Here is a 17,142-nt window from a genome sequence, read left to right as displayed (position 1 = left end):
TCATTTATTTTATTTGTAATTAATTTAGATTTTAGGGCCGTATTCAGCCGTGCTCAGAGCTTACTCCTGGCTCTGCACTCAGGGATCACTCCTGGTGGGGCTCAAGGAACCATATGGGGTACTAGGGATCAGACCCGAGCCAGCCATCTTGTACAAAGCAAGTGCCCTGCCATTGTACTATCTCTTTCACACCTGAGGTATACTTAGAGTTGAAAGTTAGGCTTTTTGCCAGAGAGATAGTACAGGGGCTCAGGCGTTAGCCTTGCATGTGGCTGGCCATGTTTTGATTCCTATCACCACATGGCATCTTCCAAGCACTGCCAGGAGTGATCCTGGAGCACAGAGCCAGGAGGAAGCCCTGAGCACTACCGTGTCTGACCCTGTTGCCTCTTGCCAAACCCTCACAAAAGGATGTAGACTTCCCTGTGCTCTTTCCTATACGTGAGTGCTCACTATATACTCACTATATTATTCATATTTAATTTACTATAACCTGGTTTGTGGAATGTTTCTTGATACCTTTGTTCTATGATTCTATGTTTGTAGGCTTTTCTGAAGATTTTCATCCGAAGGATTCTAAACTTTACTCTGACCCACCTTGTGTCATTGAGAAACTTTGTTCCTTACATGATGGCCTAGTTTTGGAAGCAAAGGGAATAAAGGAACATTTCTGGAAACCCTATATTAGGAAACTTTATGAAAAAAAGGTTTGTAAGTAGTAAGGAAATAATGTAAATGTATTCTCCGGGGAAAGGTTTGATTTAATGTGATGACTCAAGGATCTCTTCTTTCATCATAGCTCCTTAAGGGAAAAGAAGAAAATCTGACTGGGTTTTTAGAACCTGGGAACTTTGGAGAGAGCTTGTGAGTATTACTGTAAACTCTTTGAATATTTTAACTTGTATACTTTGGGAACCTTAGGACTCAATGTTTTTATTACTTTTTGGAAATTGAGACTGTATCTTGTGAGAGAATATAAGGAAGCAAACAAAAAGTGATCAGCTGCTACTCTAAGCACATGTTTTTAAAATTTATTAAAAATAATATAACCAAAACTTATTAAAAATAATATTACCAAATAATCAACAGTTACTTCACTGTCACTGTCACTGTCATCCCATTGCTCATCAATTTGCTCAAGCGGGCACCAGTAACATCTCCATTGTGAGACTTGTTGTTACTGTTTTTGGCATATCAAATACACCACAGGTAGCTTGCCAGGCTCTGCCATGTGGGCGAGATCCTCTTGGTAGCTTGCCAGGCTCTCCGAGAGGGGCGGAGAAATCAAACCTGGATTGGCTGTGTGCGAGGCAAATGTCCTACCTGCTGTGCTATCGCTCTAGCCCAACAATTACTTAATAATTTTTATTTTTGTTTTTTTTTTTGGGGGGGTGCATTCCCAGCAGTGCCTGTTGCCCCAGGGGATTCAAATGGGCTCCCACATGCAAAGAATGCACTCTAGCATAGATTGTAGTCTTGGAAGTAACTAAATTATTTTGGCACTTGTACAGTGATAACGTGAGATGAACAATGAAGATTTGTAAATGCATCCAGGTCTTCAAAGGTACCTGGAGCATCCAGGAAAGAGAATTAAGTTCCAGCTCCTTTTTTTTTTTTTTTTAAACAAGGACCTCCTTAGCAATTCTTAGGGCCCTGGAGGCTACAATGATACTTGGCCTACAGTGAGACCTGAATGTTTAATGCCTCATTGGCCTGGGGATTCTGGCATCCACCAGGACTACCTTGTGACATTCAGGACCAATACCTGGGCTACACCCTGCAGTATTTGGGGCAGTGTTTTGCTGGGTATTGAATCTGGGCATGTAGGACACATGCTCTACCCAAAGACTATCCTCCCAGCTAAATACCTTGAGCTTCATATTTGAAGCCTCAGTTACTAAGTAGATTGGTGTATTCTGAAACACGATCACTGTATAGTGACTGAACTGATCTAATGTAGCAAGCTTGTATTTTATTACTTTTTTTTTTATGCTGGGTATTAAACCTGGAGCTCTTCATAGAAGACATGCGCTTTACATCATAGAAGACATTAGCTGATCTATATCCCTGCCTCTTCAGGTGTACATTTTACATCCCTCAGGTTTTTGCTTTTCGGGTCACACCCAGCGATGCTCAGGGGTTACTCCTGGCTCTTCACTCCGGAATTACTCCTGAGAGTGCTGGGGGACCATATGGGATGCTGGGGATCGAACCTGGGTCGTCTGCGTGCAAGGCAAATGCCCTACCCGCTGATATATCTCTCAGTTTTTATAACAGTTTTCTCACTAAAATTTAACTTTCACAAAACGTGTTGTAGCTTTTGTTTATTTATATTTTGGTTTTTGTGTCACACTCAGCAGTGCTCAGGGCTTACTCCTGACTCTGTGCTTAGGGGTCACTCCTCACGGGCTTGGGGGAACCATATGAAATGCCGGGGATCAAACCCGGTTGCTGCATTCAAGGCAAATAAAAGCCTTACCCACCGTGGTATCATTGCTCCAGCCCCAAAATATGGTAACTCTTAATAAATAAAAATAAAAAGTAACTAAGCTTCCCCTGAAATGTTACTGAAATGGCAGTTCTTTGAATGTACATTTTGTCTGTTTCTTCCCCCCCTTTAGTAAAGCCATCAATAAGGCCTATGAGGAGTATGTTTTATCTGTTGGGAATTTAGATGAACGGATATTTCTTGGAGAGGATGCTGAAGAGGAAATTGGGACTCTCTCAAGGTGTCTGAACACTGGTTCAGGAACAGAGACTGCCGAAAGGGTGCAGATGAAAAACATCTTGCAGCAGCACTTTGACAAGGTGAGTTGAGCAGTTTAGAAGAATAGAGATGTGGGGAACAGGCACGCCACAGAGGCTCTGCTTTATTTCAGGGAGGAAGAGAAAAGTGAGAGAATACTTTCATTGTTTTCAGTGTTTGTTTTGGGGCCACACCCAGTGGTGCGCAGGGATGACTCCTGGCTCCATGCTCAAGGGTCACTCCTTGAGGGCTCAGGGGACCGTATGAGGTACTGGGAATCAAACCCAGGTCTGCTGTGTGCAAGGCAAGCACCGTATCTGCTATACTATGTCTTGGGCCCCCTCAAATTTCTTTTCTATTGATCTGAGAATAAGAGTATTTCATTTAAATTAATGTACCAATAATACTTGTTTTGAAAAGATGGGTTGCAGCTAATTAGAGAGAGAGAACAGAAGGGAATACCCTGCCACAGTGGCAGGGTGGGGTGGGGGGAGATGGGATTGGGGAGGGTGGGAGGGAGGCTGGGTTTACTGGTGGTGGAGAATGGGCACTTATGCTTCCCTCATACACCGAACTTTGTATGAGGGAAGTATAAGCACAAAAGTGTATAAATCTGTAACTGTACCCTCACGGTGATTCACTAATTAAAAATAAATAAATTTAAAAAAAAAAGAAAAGATGGGTTGCCTATACATATTGGACATAATGGGTATATAAAAAATGTTGATTGATCTAAATTGGTGCCTTCATCTAAGATAGTGTTTTTCATCTGGAGACCATCTGGCACTCTGTGGAAGCTTAGGTTATTCCATGAGTACTAGAGGAGAAAAATCACATAAATGGGGGGCTAGTGCACAAGACTAGGGAGTCAACCAGTAGGACAGGGCCATGGGAGGGAAACAAGATCAGAAGGGGACATAGTTGGTGCTAGCGTGAAAAACACCTGATCTAAGAGACTGATAATCCATTGTCTTTTTATGGTTCATATCTCATTTTATTTTATTTTATTTTGGGGTCTTTTGGGTCACATCTGACTGTGCCTCACTCCCAACTGTGCTCAGAAACCACTTGGTGGTACCTGGGGTACTATTTATAGTGCTGGGTACTGAACCCGAGTGGACAGTGTGAAAGGCAATCACTGTAACCACTGTGCTGTCTCTGTGGTGCCTAATTTTATAGTATTGTGACCTGAAAAATACTTGGTATGATTTTAATATTCATAAGTCCATTAGTATTTGTTTTGTGTCTTAACATATGATATATACTTAAATGTTATGTGTGCACTTGAAAAAAATGTGTTTAGCTATTTGGGAGTGAAATAGATGTCTATTGTCCCCATCTGTTCTAACTCATCACTTAAGACTATTACATCCTTATTTATTCTGTTTAGTTGGTCTGTCCGTAATTGCAAATGGGTTATTAAGGTGTCCTCTCTGTAGTACAGGGTATCACTCTTTGAATCTATTAATAGTTTCTCAATGTGCTTTGGTGTTCTTTCATTTGGCGCATTAATTAGCCTAATGTCTTCTTGTTTTCTTAAGCTCTTAATCAGTAATGTCCATTCCCATCTGTTACAGCTTTTTAGCTGGAAATCTATGTGATCAGATATAATTCATTTTTTTCAGAAGTGACACTTATTGGGGCTGGAGCAATAGCACAGCAAGTAGGGTATTTGCCTTGCTCGTGGCCGACCCTGGTTCGATTCCCAGCATCCCATATGGTCCCCCTGAGCACCACCAGGAGTAATTCCTGAGTGCAGAGCCGGGAATAACCCCTGTGCATTGCCAGGTGTGACTCAAAAAAAAAAAGTTCTATTTATTTGTAGGATTGTTTTTGAACTTTTTGCTTTGAGCCTACATTTTTTCTTGGAAGCTAAGGTGTGCTTCTTTTAGGTAGCAAAATATTAAGACTTTTTTATTATATGATTCATTTCTGCTATGCTATGCCTTCTGATTGGTAAATTCTGACCATTAACATTTAGGTAGTTACTGAAATAGTTATTGACCTTATTTAGATATTTCTTTGATGTGCTGCTATTAATTTTGTCTTTCTCTTTTTCTGGGGTCACACCCGGTGATGCACAGGGGTTACTCCTGGCTCATGCACTCAGGAATTACTCCAGGCGGTACTTGGGGGACCATATGGGATGCTGGGAATCGAACCCGGGTCGGCCGCAATAGAACCAGTGCAAGACAAATGCCCTGCCCACTGTGCTATCACTCCAGGCCCTCTCTCACATTTTTTTCTTCCTATACTTGAATGCCATTTGTTTTTGGGGAGAGGGGTTCCCAAGCAGTATTCTGTAGGTCCTAAACTCCAGCTATGATTCTTGACCAGCTGGACCAGGCTCAAGAATATGATGCTTTTTGAACCCTGCAGAGAAAGGGATACCCAGGCCACCCCAGCAGTGCTGGGAGGTCATACTTAAGTGTGGCTTGGGGGCCACCTGGACTGCACCTGGCAGGGGGGACCATGTGGTACCAGGAATTGAATTTGAACTGGGCACATGCTGGGTATAAGCCTTAACCAGTATATTATTTTCTGGTTCCCTAACATATGTTTTAGTTCCTATACCCAGTTTTGGTTTGCTTAGTTTTGTTTTTTTGAGGGGCCCTAGAATTAGATTTGGCAGGGAGCAGTGCTCGGGATCAAGCCTGGGATCCTGGTCATGCCCAACATGTGCCCTAGCCCTTTGAACTCTTCTTGACCCGCTTTTCTAGTTTTTGAGATGGTTTTCTTTAGAAGATTTTTCTTAAGGTTGTCCTGAGATTTGTATGAGAAGTTCTATTTTTGTGACCTAATAGGCAGATCAAACTTATATTCATTTTATATAATGAATATAAATTTGTGTTTTCACTCTTGTGGTGCCTCCAATGCCCGCTTGAATACTTCTGCTGATTTACTACTTCTCAAATTGCTTTTCATTTTATGAGACCCTTTAATGTATCTTGCCTGGGTGACTTAGTGGACATAAATTGCTCTAATCTGCTAGAGTAAAGTATGATTGGCTGAAAATTCTTTTCTTTCAGCATTTTGAATATCTCAGCTCATTCCCTTCTGTTTTCTGTGGTTTTTGTTTTGTTTGTTCTGTTTGGTTTCTGGTAAGTTTATGGATAATCTTATAAGGGATTCTTTATATGTAATTAGTTTTCTGTGAAATGCGTGTAGTATAATGTTCTTTGGGGGAGTTGGGGATGGGGTATGAGCCTTACCTGATGGTGTTCAGGTCTTGATCCTGGCTTTATGCTTAGGGGTCATTTCTGGTGCTCAGGGGACCATAGTCAGTGCCCTGGATTGAACCCTTGCTGCATACAAGGCAAGCATCTTAACCCCTGAACTAGCTCTCTGTCCCTAACTTTTTGCAGGGGCTATATACAGGCATTGCTCAGGAAACTGGGCCGGTAGGGCTAATCTGACTGGCAGGTGATGTAGTCTTGGGCCAGTGGTACTTGGGTGCACCAGGGCCATGTCTTCAGGACCCACCAGGGCTACTACGGCTATGCAGTGTTGTTAGGTGTTGAACCCAAGTGTGTGTTCTGCCACTTACAGCCATATCCCAACCCCAAGAGTGATGTATATGTATACATGATAAAATTTCTTGAGAATAATTCATGTTTTTCATATTTATGTTTCAAAATGTTGATTTAAATTTATTTCTGTATTGAATATCTATCTACTTCTGGGAGAAAGTGGTAGATTCTAGTAACTAAGACTGAGGTGGTTTTCTGCATTAGGTTTTTGCACCTAAGAAGTTTCCTACTGATTTAGATGGACTTTTGCTAAGTTATGGATTTCATTTGGATTCTATTAAATTCATAGCTTCTTTCTGCCAATCATTTGAGTATTTATAAAAATAGATTGCGAGGAATCGAGATAAGGTGTAAACGAAGTGAAACTTATCACTTACAAGGGTGGGGACTGGGGAGGTGGGAGGGGACGGCAGGTATACTGGGGGGGTTGGTGATGGAAGATGGGCACTGGTGAAGGGAAGGGTGTTTGAGTATTGTATAACTGACATAATCCTGAGAACTATGTAACCCTCCACATGGTGATTCAATAAAATTTAAAAAAAAAAAATTAAAAAAAAATAGATTGCGAGGGACTGGAGCGATAGCACAGTGGGTAGGGTGTTTGCCTTGCACACAACCAACCCTGGTTCAATTCTCAGCATCCCGTATGGTCCCCTAAGCACGGCCGGGAGTAATTCCTGAGTGCAAAGCCAGGAGTAACCCCTGTGCATCGCTGGGTATGACCCAAAAAGCATAAAAAAGCAAAAAAAAAAAAAAGATTGTGAATATGAAATTATTTCTCAGAGGTACTCATAAATTTTCAGCCTATTTTTGTCTATACTTAAGTTTCGAAGGAGGATTTATTGGGAAATATGCTTTGACTTAGAGTTTTAACTTTTTTGTTTTGTGTTTTGGGGCCATACCCAACAGTGCTCAGGGGTTACTCCTGGCTCCGTGCTCAGGGATCACCTGGGAGGCCCAGGGTGCTGGGGATCAACTTGGTCATTTGCAAAGCAAACACCCTGCCTGCTGTACTATTGCTCCAGTCTCCATAGTTTCTTTCTTTTATTTTATTTTTTTTTTTACCACACCTGATGATGCTCAGGGGTTACTCCTGGTTCTATAATCAGGAATCACTCCTGGCAGTCTCAGGGGATCATACCTGCTGTAAGGCACCTGGCTCCCTAATTTTTTCTTTTCTTTTTGAGTCATACCTGGCGATGCACAGGGGCATTCAGGAATTACTCCTGACGGTGTTCAGGGGACCATATGGGATGCTGGGAAACGTGTGCAAGGCAAACGCCCTCCCCACTGTGCTATCGCTCCAGTCCTGGCTCCCTGATTTTTAAGGAATACTGTTTTAAGTTGATTACAGCATAAATGAATGGTCTTATATTGGCATCATGCTTAAATTGAAAGCATAGTTATTTGAATCATGAAAATGTATTAAAAATGAAAGTTAAAGTCTGATTAACGTGAATTACCGTTATCTTGACTTACTATTCCTGATGTAATTTAAAAGTTTTTCTGACCTGAAATAATGTGCTTTTCCTCTCACTCTAGTCTAAAGCACTTAGAATCTCCACACCACTTACTGGCGTGAGGTACATTAAGGATAACAGCCCATGTGTGACCCCCATTCCTACAGCTACACATAGCTTAAGTCGCCTTCACACCATGCTGGCGGGCCTCAAAAATGCACCAAGTGAGAAACTGGAACAGATTTTAAGGTTAGTTTGAGTGCTCCTTGTCTTCTGATGTCTGGCTGTTGAGCATTATCCAATTTTCTGTTTTACTCTTTCATTATTAATGCTCTAATTCATCCATTAGTAATTATTTATCAAGTGCATCCTCAATCCTGTTAACTTGTAGAGGATACATAATAGAAGATGATGATTTTTTCCCCTAGTATCTTAATCTATTTGGGCTGCTATAGTCGAATACCATATATTGAATGGTTTAAGAACAGCAAATTAATTTTTCAGTTTTGGAGGCTGGAATTCCAAGATCAAGGCGCTAGGAGATTCAGTTTATGGTGAGATTTGCTTCTCATTCATAGCTTTTTGCTGTCTTCACATGACTTAAGGAGGCAAGGGAACTTTCTTAGATCTCTTTCTCTTCATCTGTCTCTCTCACTTTCTTTCTCCCTCCTTCCTTTTTTCCCTCCTCCCTCCTTCTGTCTGCCACTCTCTGTCTCTCACCTACTCTATCTTCCTTCCTCCACCCCTCTTGCCCTCTCTCCTTCTCTCTCCACTCTTCTCCACACAGATATATTTGGGTGTCTATGCAGGACTAACCCAGCATTACTCGGCCCTAAGGTGTCTTTCATTAGGACACTAATGCCATTTGTGGGACCTCTGTCCACATCTTAATACCTGCTAGAGGCCTTCACATTGGGCATGAGGTTTAATTTGGGGGAATACAAACATTGCGTCGATACTTGAGTATACTATAGGAGACAGTAACACAATACTAGAGATTGTAGAATAAAGTGCTAACGTATTTATTACTATTGACTGTTCTATCTTTAAGATTTCTTCAGGGAAGGAAATAGGGGAGGGGATTCACTGAAAATGGATGTACAGGACCTCATAAGGAAGATTGGACTTGAGTAGATTTCTTTTCCTTTTTTCTTTTTAGGTTTTTGGGCCACACACAGAAAAAAGTTTGGAAAAAACTTCCTACAAGACTCCTCTTAGTCTTAAAATTTTCCCATGCATTTTCATGAATCTTATTTATTCATAAATTTTATTGTAATTAACCCCTGAAAATATATATTTGTATATCCTCTTCCTAAGTCATGTTTGTCAAAGAGAATTTAGAATTCGGAAGGATTTGATACATTTTAAAAGTTTGTCTTAATAACTAAATATTCCAGATAGTTTTTTTGTCTCTAAATAAAATAGTTCACATATTTTGTAGTTATTTTCAACAGATACTTTGTAATTATCTTTAACAGAATTATCAGGTACTTTTATTTTGTGTCATTTTCTAAGCTTGCTACATTTGGTTTGTTCCACAACTGGCTGTGATCAGGGCCTTTTCCTGTTTCTGTGCTCAGGCCTGACCCCTGGTGGTGCTATGGGATCACATGCAGTGCCGGGATTGGTCCCCGGGTTCACTCAAGCAAGCTTCGTATCTGTGTGCTCTCTCCAGCCCTAAATTTGCTTCATTTTACATTGAACATGTGCATTAATGATTAAGTTAAAATAAAGTTGTTATGAAAGCCTACATGTGAGCGACTTGGCAGGTGTGATGCTGGTGGCCCCACCAAATCTGCCTGGATGGCCCTGGTGGTCCATCCAGCTCTGCATCCTTGAGCCCTGAACAGAACTGCCGGCCTGGTTGGTGTATTGCTGGAGTGGCCCCCAGAACTCCTAAGCATCACTTGGAAGCCCTTCCTCCCCACCAAAAGTCCACATGGCAATAATTTGTAGAATTGGAGATCTTTTGCCTTTCTAGTTAAAAATAGAAATCAATGAAATAATCTTTGTTTTGAAGCAAAACTGTGGAATTCCAGTAATGGTTTTGCATGGGTCTATGCATCTCTTCATTCTGTTTTTTTTTTCCAGTTATTTTTTGCTCGTTTTGTTAAGCCAGGGATAGAACTAATAACTTCACATACCACTGAGCTACATCGCCAGCCCCAGGTTTTCTTCCAGTTCTCTTCTTTTGGGAGAGCTAGGGGGAGGGATTTTTTTTTTTGGTGCTCCTCCTGGTGGTGCTCAGGGCTTACTTTTAAGTCTGCATTCAGAGATCACACCTGGAGGTGCCCAAGGGATTGTATGTAGTGCGAGGTATTGAACTGGGGATGCGGCTTGTAAACCAAGCACCTTAATCTCTTTACTGTTTCTCCAGCCCCTTATCCAGTTCTTTTATTTTTTTGTTTGCTTTTTTTTGTTTATGGGCCACACACAGGGGTGCTCAGGGCTTACTTCTGGCTCTGCTCTCTGTGCTCAGGGATCACTCCTTGTAGGCTCAGGGGGTCATATGGGGTCCTAGGGATCGAACCCAACACAAGTCTGCTTGTACTATCTCTCTATCCAGTTCTTAATGTGTGTTGTATTCTCCCTTAGGGAAATAGTTGAGGGCAATTTAGTTTGTCATCAGTGATTGCTGCTGATGGGTAAGTAGGGGCCATTTTCAGATGGACATCAGTCAGTGAGCACTAGTCAAGGTTACTAAACTTATTACTGTAAAGTACTACTTCTTTCATGAGAAATGCATTTACTTCTCATTAGCACAGCAGATAGGGCCTTTGCCTTGCACATGGCCGATCTGGGTTCGATTCTTCTGTCTCTCTCGAAGAGCCGGCAAGCTACCAAGAGTATCCTGCCTGCACGGCAGAGCCTGGCAAGCTACCTGTGGTGTATTCGATATGCCAAAAACAGTAACAACAAGTCTCACAATGGAGATGTTACTGGTGCCCGCTCAAGCAAATCGATGAACAATGGGATGACAATGATACAGTGATACAGTGCTTACTTCTAATAAAGTACTACCTCTCTCATGAGAAATGCATTTTCCAGACACAGTGATAATACCAATATCTTCTGTAAGTAGGTACAAGATCTCCTTGATTATTTGGGAAGTGTATAGTTTCTCAGTATTTTATATTTACAGATTTGAACAGTTACAAGAGTGTATATAGCTTATCATGTTATGACTTAGCAGACCTTTATTATATAACTTATCATTTTTAGGACATGTTCTAGAAATCCAACCCAGGCTATTGCCAAAAGACTGAGAGAAATGTATGAAATATATTCTCAGCATTCCCAGCCAGATGAGGATTTGGGTAATTGTGCTAAAGGTAAGGCTTACTATTATCTGTATGTGTTTATCCTCTGCTTTTTTTTTTTTTTTTTTTTTGGTGCTGGAGAGGGTATACATTTAACTGTACTTGGGACAGTGCTATTCTGGGGACTGAATCTAGAGTTCCTCACATACTTCAGCTCTTCACTTACCTCTTAGCCCTGCCTTCATCGTTGGAATTTAGCTACATGAAGTCCTTCCTTGGTAACTGAGTCAAAAATGCGAAGATTTAAGACTCTTAGAATAAGGCTTAGAATATAATTATTCAGGGGGCTGTAGTGATAGTACAGCGGGTAGTGCATTTGCTTTGCATGAACCTGGGTTCGATTCCCATCATACCACATGGTCCCCTGAGCACCGCCAGGGTAATTCCTGAGTGCAGAGCCAGGAGTGACCCCTGTGCACCACCAGGTATGACCCAAAAAGCAAAAAAAAGAAAAGAAAAAAAAAGGAAGAATTCAATTTTCCTGTCAATTAAATGGCTTCTGAGTCCTTCTCAATATAGAATAAATTTTCTCTTTCTTTTTTTTTTTGTTTTTTTTCTTTTTGGGTCACACCCGGTGATGCACAGGGGTCACTCCTGGCTCTGTACCCAGGAATTACCCCTGATGCTTCTCAGGGGACCATATGGGATCCTGGGAATTGAACCTGGGTCGGCTGCATGCAAGGCAAATGCTCTACCCACTGTGCTATTGCTCCAGCCCCTAGAAGAAATTTTACAGTATTATCTTTGTTATGTTAGACTTGGGGCATTTTTGTGCCCCTAGAAGAAATTTTACAGTGTTATCTTTGTTATGTTAGACTTGGGGCATTTTTGTGTGCCAAATTTGTTTATTCTTTATTACTTATTTATTTCAAAGACATGCCTCACCCTCTTTTTTTTTTTTTGTCACACCTAGCAAAGCTTAGGAGTCCCTCTTGGGATGGGGACCCCAGGGGCAGGAAGGAGTGCTCCAGATAGAGAGTCTCCGGTGAAAAGTGGCCTCGTGTTGAGGGACACCAGGGAAGGTTCTTTGCGTGTGATCTTTGTGTTCTTTATTGTTCATGCAGAAATTGCCAGCAGACATTTTCGTTTTGCAGAGATGCTTTACTATAAAGTGTTGGAGTCCGTTATTGAGCAGGAACAGAAGAGGTTGGGAGACATGGATTTATCTGTGAGTAAATAAACAACGTATTGATCAGCTTAATAAAGGCATCCCTGAGTGTGACCCAAAGAGCACACCTCATCCTGCTTTACGGTCCATTCATGCTTCCTATTAGAAACCTGTGGAAACGACAGTTTTTATACTGAGACATCATGGAAGGCAGTTTCTCCTCCTCCAAAACAGGTTTCCCAGCCTTGGCCCCCGTGCCATGTCAGTGATGATTCTTTGTTGTGTGGGGCTGTCTGGATGAAGTTTCAAACAAGCAAATAAAAACCCATTAGTAAGGAAATAATCTGTTGCTTTGAGGAATATAGTACTGGGACCTAAGGAAGCTTGAGTTCTGAGCCCTCTCATCTCCAGTCCCACATGCATTATTTCTTACAGCAGAAGAGCATTTTTTATGGCTTACAATTTTAGTAAGACCCTCGTGAAAGATTTAAAGCATTCAAACTTAACCTTAACTGACTTTCAGAAGACTTTATTGTATAGGTCACATGTTTACAATAGCATTACCTCAGTTGACTTTTAAATAAGAGTTTTTGTTAAAGCATATGGGAAGAATAAACTAAATATTGAACTGACGGGATTTTAGTGAACCATTCCTCTGTAGTTAATTCTTTATCCTAGTTTTTAAAAAAAATTTTTTTGGGGGTTGTAAGGGCTCTATGCTGTACCAGGGCCTCACACATTCGAGGCAAGTTTCTACCAGTGAACTACACCCCTGACCCTCTTTTTTTTTTTTCTAGATTTTATCAGCCAAGATGTGAATATTGATTTTTTTCCATTGTCAGAGATTGAACCTAAGGTTTCACACATGTGCATATTTATTTTTAAACAAATTACATTTGTTCTTGCTAACATCAATATCAATTTTTTAATCTATTTTAAAATCTATATTTTTGTTTTGTTTTAGGGCCACACCTGGCTGTGCTCAGGGCTTATACCTGGATTTGCATTCAGGAGTCAGCCCTGGCAGTGTTCAGGAAACCATAAGGGGTGCTGGGGTTAGCCATGTGCAGGACAAGTGCCTTACCTGCTCTACTGTCTCACTGTCAGCTTGAGATTAATTTTTGAAGTTAAGAAAAAGTTTCAATGAAATCAGGCATATATTTTGCACTAATCCAAAAGTAACTGGGTCTGAAATGTCTTGTTAGAGCAGTGTCATGTTTCTGTACGCTAACAACTCTGTTTTACAGGGCATTCTAGAACAAGATGCATTCCATAGATCACTCTTGGCCTGCTGCCTTGAAGTCGTCACTTTTTCATATAAGCCTCCCGGGAATTTTCCATTTATTACTGAAATATTTGATGTGCCGCTTTATCATTTTTATAAGGTACTTCTAAGAACCTGATGTTGAAGTAACTATAGACGAGGCAGGGCTTCTGTTGTCAGTCATCTGGTACATTCTGATATATATGTACATTTCTTCATTTTTAACTGTGATTGTGACTATGATTAAGGGGAGATCCTTAAGAATCATTTAAATTCTTTCTAAATGGTTTAAATTTTGAAGAACTATTTTAGGTAAAGGGTTCCTGGATTTCTTTCTTTATCTGATAAAGAAATTTAGAATACTGTCATTAACTAAAAAAGGTTTTTTGAAAAGTAGCAGTTTCGTTTCAGCCTATTTTTAATTTTCTGGAAATTAAATAACTATTTATCAAAGTAAAAAAAAATTCTCTTTATTTTATATTGAGGCTCAGTTGTAGCATTGATTTGGTTGTTTATTTGGTACTGATTTAAGCATATAAATTCATTGTAACTTTCACAGTGTTCAAAACTAATTTTTAGGGGTTTTTTTTCTTTTTTTTTTTGGTGGGGAGGCAGTGGCCACACCTGGTGGTACTCAGGGCTTACCCCTGCTCTGCATTCACTCCTGGCAGGCCTAGGGGACCATATGGGGTGTCAGGAATTGAATCTGGGTTGGACACATGTACGGCAAGTGCCCTTCCTACTATACTATCACTCCAGCCCCTCCAAACCAATTTTTTTTGGGTTTTTTTTTTTTTTTTTTTTTTTTGCTTTTTGGGTCACACCTGGCGATGCACAGGGGTCACTTCTGGTTCTGCACTCAGGAATTACCATATGGGATGCTGGGAATCGAACCCACACGGACTGACTGTTTTGGGTTTTTTAATATAAAAATTTCAGAATAATGTTTTTTTTTTTTTCCTGGTAGTGTTGTGTTACTTGGGTCTAGCAGTGCTGGGGGCCAATGAGGCTCTAAAGCTGTGTTGGGACAAGCAGTGTAGTACTGAGATTGAACTTGGGACCTTGTGCATGCAAGACGTGCTCCAGCCAGCCTTTAACCAGGGAGAGCTATCTCTCTGACCAAAGAGTAATGGTTTGCAACCTTAGTAGACAAAAGCATGTTCTCATTAAAAGTTTTTTCAAATATAGAATGCCGGGATTGAACCCGAGTTGGTCGTGTGCAAATTATAGCCCTCCCCACTGGGCTATAACTCCGGCCCTTTCTTGCCTTTTATACATGTGTATTTCACCAAGTCGCTTTCTCGAAGTGGAGCCGTGTGGTTTGCGGGCGTATTTCACTCACATGGAGACAGCTGCCCCCAGTCCCTCCCAAGAGAGACATCCCAGTGTTGTCTTTCCCGTCAGTCTTACAGGAGTGTTCTCATTTCTTCACACCTCCAAGGACAATAAAATTCCCTCTCTTTTTTGGCAGTGATGGGGAGGTGGTGCTTGGGGTGCTGGGGATTAAGCCCAGGGCCCTGCATGAAGAGCTTTTGTCCGACCAGCTGTTTGCCTGGCCCTGACACTCTGTGTTTAAACATATGCCACTTTAGTATTTTGCTATTTTAATTTATACTGTTCTGCTTATTAGACTGGAGCAGGTAGGGCTTGCATGCAGCCGACCCGGGTTCAATTCCTCCGTCCCTCTCAGAGAGCCCGGCAAGCTACCGAGAGTATCCCGCCCACTACAGCAGAACCTGGCAAGCTCCCCATGGCGTGTTCGATATGCCAAAAATAGTAACAAAAACTCTCACCATGGAGACATTACTGGTGCCCGCTAGAGCAAATCGATGAGCAATGGGATGACAGTGACATAGTACTGTACAGGAATATATGATATTCAAATAGTAATTATAAAAGCTTATTAAAAGCTTCCTCTTAAAAGGAAGAAAAGTGTTTCTAAATAGTGTTAATTAAACTTTTTCATAAATTGTCTCATTTCTATAAATGTGTAAAAATATTTTTGCAGGGCTGGAGCGATAGTACAGCAGGGAGGGCATTTGCCTTGCATGCAGCCGACCTGGGTTCAATTCCCAGCATCCCATATGGTCCCCTGAGCACCTCCAGGGGTAATTCCTGAGTGCAGAGCCAGGAGTGACCCCTGTGCATCGCCGGGTGTGACCCAAAAAGCATATATATATATATATATATATATATATATTTGAATACATCTACCCAGTTTGCTTTCACATCTAATGAAATATTTTGTAAACGTTTACTAAAAGTGAGCATTTAAAAAAATTTTCAGGTGATCGAAGTATTCATTAGAGCAGAAGATGGCCTTTGTAGAGAGGTAGTAAAACACCTGAATCAGATTGAAGAACAGATACTGGATCATTTGGCTTGGAAACCTGATTCTCCACTCTGGGACAGAATCAGAGACAATGAGAACAGAGTGCCTACCTGCGAAGAGGTTTGTAAAACACATACTGTCTGTCTGTCATGAAAGAACAACAATATATGTATACAAAATCCTCTAAGAATGCACTTGAACTCGGTGTCTACCTGAGGGTGGTTCCTGGGACACATGTTATAATCATGTCTGTGTCCAAGAAGCAAGATGTGTGAGAAATAACTTGTGATTGCCCCGAGGTTTCAGTGACAGAGTAGGGGTTCAGCCTCCTGTTTTGATTTCCCAAGCAAATTTCTTACCTTAGAATAGTTGGTATTCTAATTCTCCACATTAGTTATAAAATATGATTTATAATTAATATGCAGTTGTTAGATTTTGACTATTTTAAGATTGCAAGAATTTAGGGGCTGGAACAATAGTATAGGGGGTAGGGTGCATGCAGCTGGCCCGAGTTCACTCCCAGGTATCCTATATGGTCCTCTGAACACCTCCAGGACTAACCTTTGAGCAATTCCGGATGTGGCCTCAAGACAAAACAAAAACAATAAAAGATTGCCAGAATTTTATTGTGGTGGTGGCCACACTTGATGCTGGGCAAGTGCATGCAACGTTGTGTATCGAACTCAAGTCGTGGTGCGTGTAAGACAGGTGTTCTACTGTGAGAAATACCTTGGGCTTAAAGATTGCCAGAATTTGGGGGCAAGTGGCCTTCCAAGATGTGCTCAGGGTCCCTGTCAGCTACTATACTCAGTCAACTGGACCAGCAGTTCATTGGTAGGGCTTGGGGATGTGGTGCTCTTCATGCCCAGTGGTGCCCGGGGCCTGATAGTATTAGCAATTGAACTTGATCCTTGAGCATACAAGGCATGTGCTCGTTTTGTTTGTCTGTTTTTTGTTTTCTTGTTTTGGGACCATACCTGGAGATGCTCAGGGGTTACTCCTGGCAGTGCTCTTAGCAACTGTATAAACAATATTTTATAGGTCATGCCACCCCAGAATCTGGAAAGAGCAGATGAAATTTGTATATCTGGCTCCCCTTTGACTCCCAGAAGAGTGAATGAAATACGCACTGATTCTGGAGGACTTGGAAGAGGTGAGTTAAAAACATTAGAGAAGAGCACCAAAACGGATAAAGATACAGGATAAAGAAGCTATGATACATATACAGAATGGAATGCTACTCGGCTGTGAGAAAAGATGAAGTCATGCAGCTTGCCGATACTCGGATGGGTCTGGAGAGTATGTTGACTGAAATGAGTCAGAGGGAGAGAGACAGACACAGAATGATCTCACTCATTTACCGGTTATAAAGAAAGTAAGGG

At 41.2% G+C, this 17,142-nt stretch overlaps 1 protein-coding gene across 3 annotated transcripts in view; it reads left to right on the top strand.

Annotated features, from left to right (window-relative positions):
- Positions 1–17,142, top strand: part of RBL2 (RB transcriptional corepressor like 2) — a 53,320-nt gene that overhangs the window by 17,874 nt on the left and 18,304 nt on the right. For 2 of the 3 annotated variants that reach the window (XM_055145287.1, XM_055145286.1), the window contains exons 6-14: positions 547–707; positions 800–864; positions 2,622–2,808; positions 7,819–7,985; positions 10,959–11,068; positions 12,121–12,224; positions 13,412–13,549; positions 15,716–15,880; positions 16,802–16,913. In XM_055145287.1, the coding sequence (XP_055001262.1) occupies positions 547–707; positions 800–864; positions 2,622–2,808; positions 7,819–7,985; positions 10,959–11,068; positions 12,121–12,224; positions 13,412–13,549; positions 15,716–15,880; positions 16,802–16,913 (1,209 nt within the window). The remainder of the gene's footprint in view (positions 1–546; positions 708–799; positions 865–2,621; positions 2,809–7,818; positions 7,986–10,958; positions 11,069–12,120; positions 12,225–13,411; positions 13,550–15,715; positions 15,881–16,801; positions 16,914–17,142) is intronic. The other variant, XM_055145288.1, reaches the window with a different exon arrangement.

This window comes from Sorex araneus, chromosome 8 (assembly GCF_027595985.1).
Source record: "Sorex araneus isolate mSorAra2 chromosome 8, mSorAra2.pri, whole genome shotgun sequence".
Lineage (NCBI taxonomy): Eukaryota > Metazoa > Chordata > Mammalia > Eulipotyphla > Soricidae > Sorex > Sorex araneus.
This window is presented reverse-complemented; position numbering and strand designations above follow the sequence as displayed.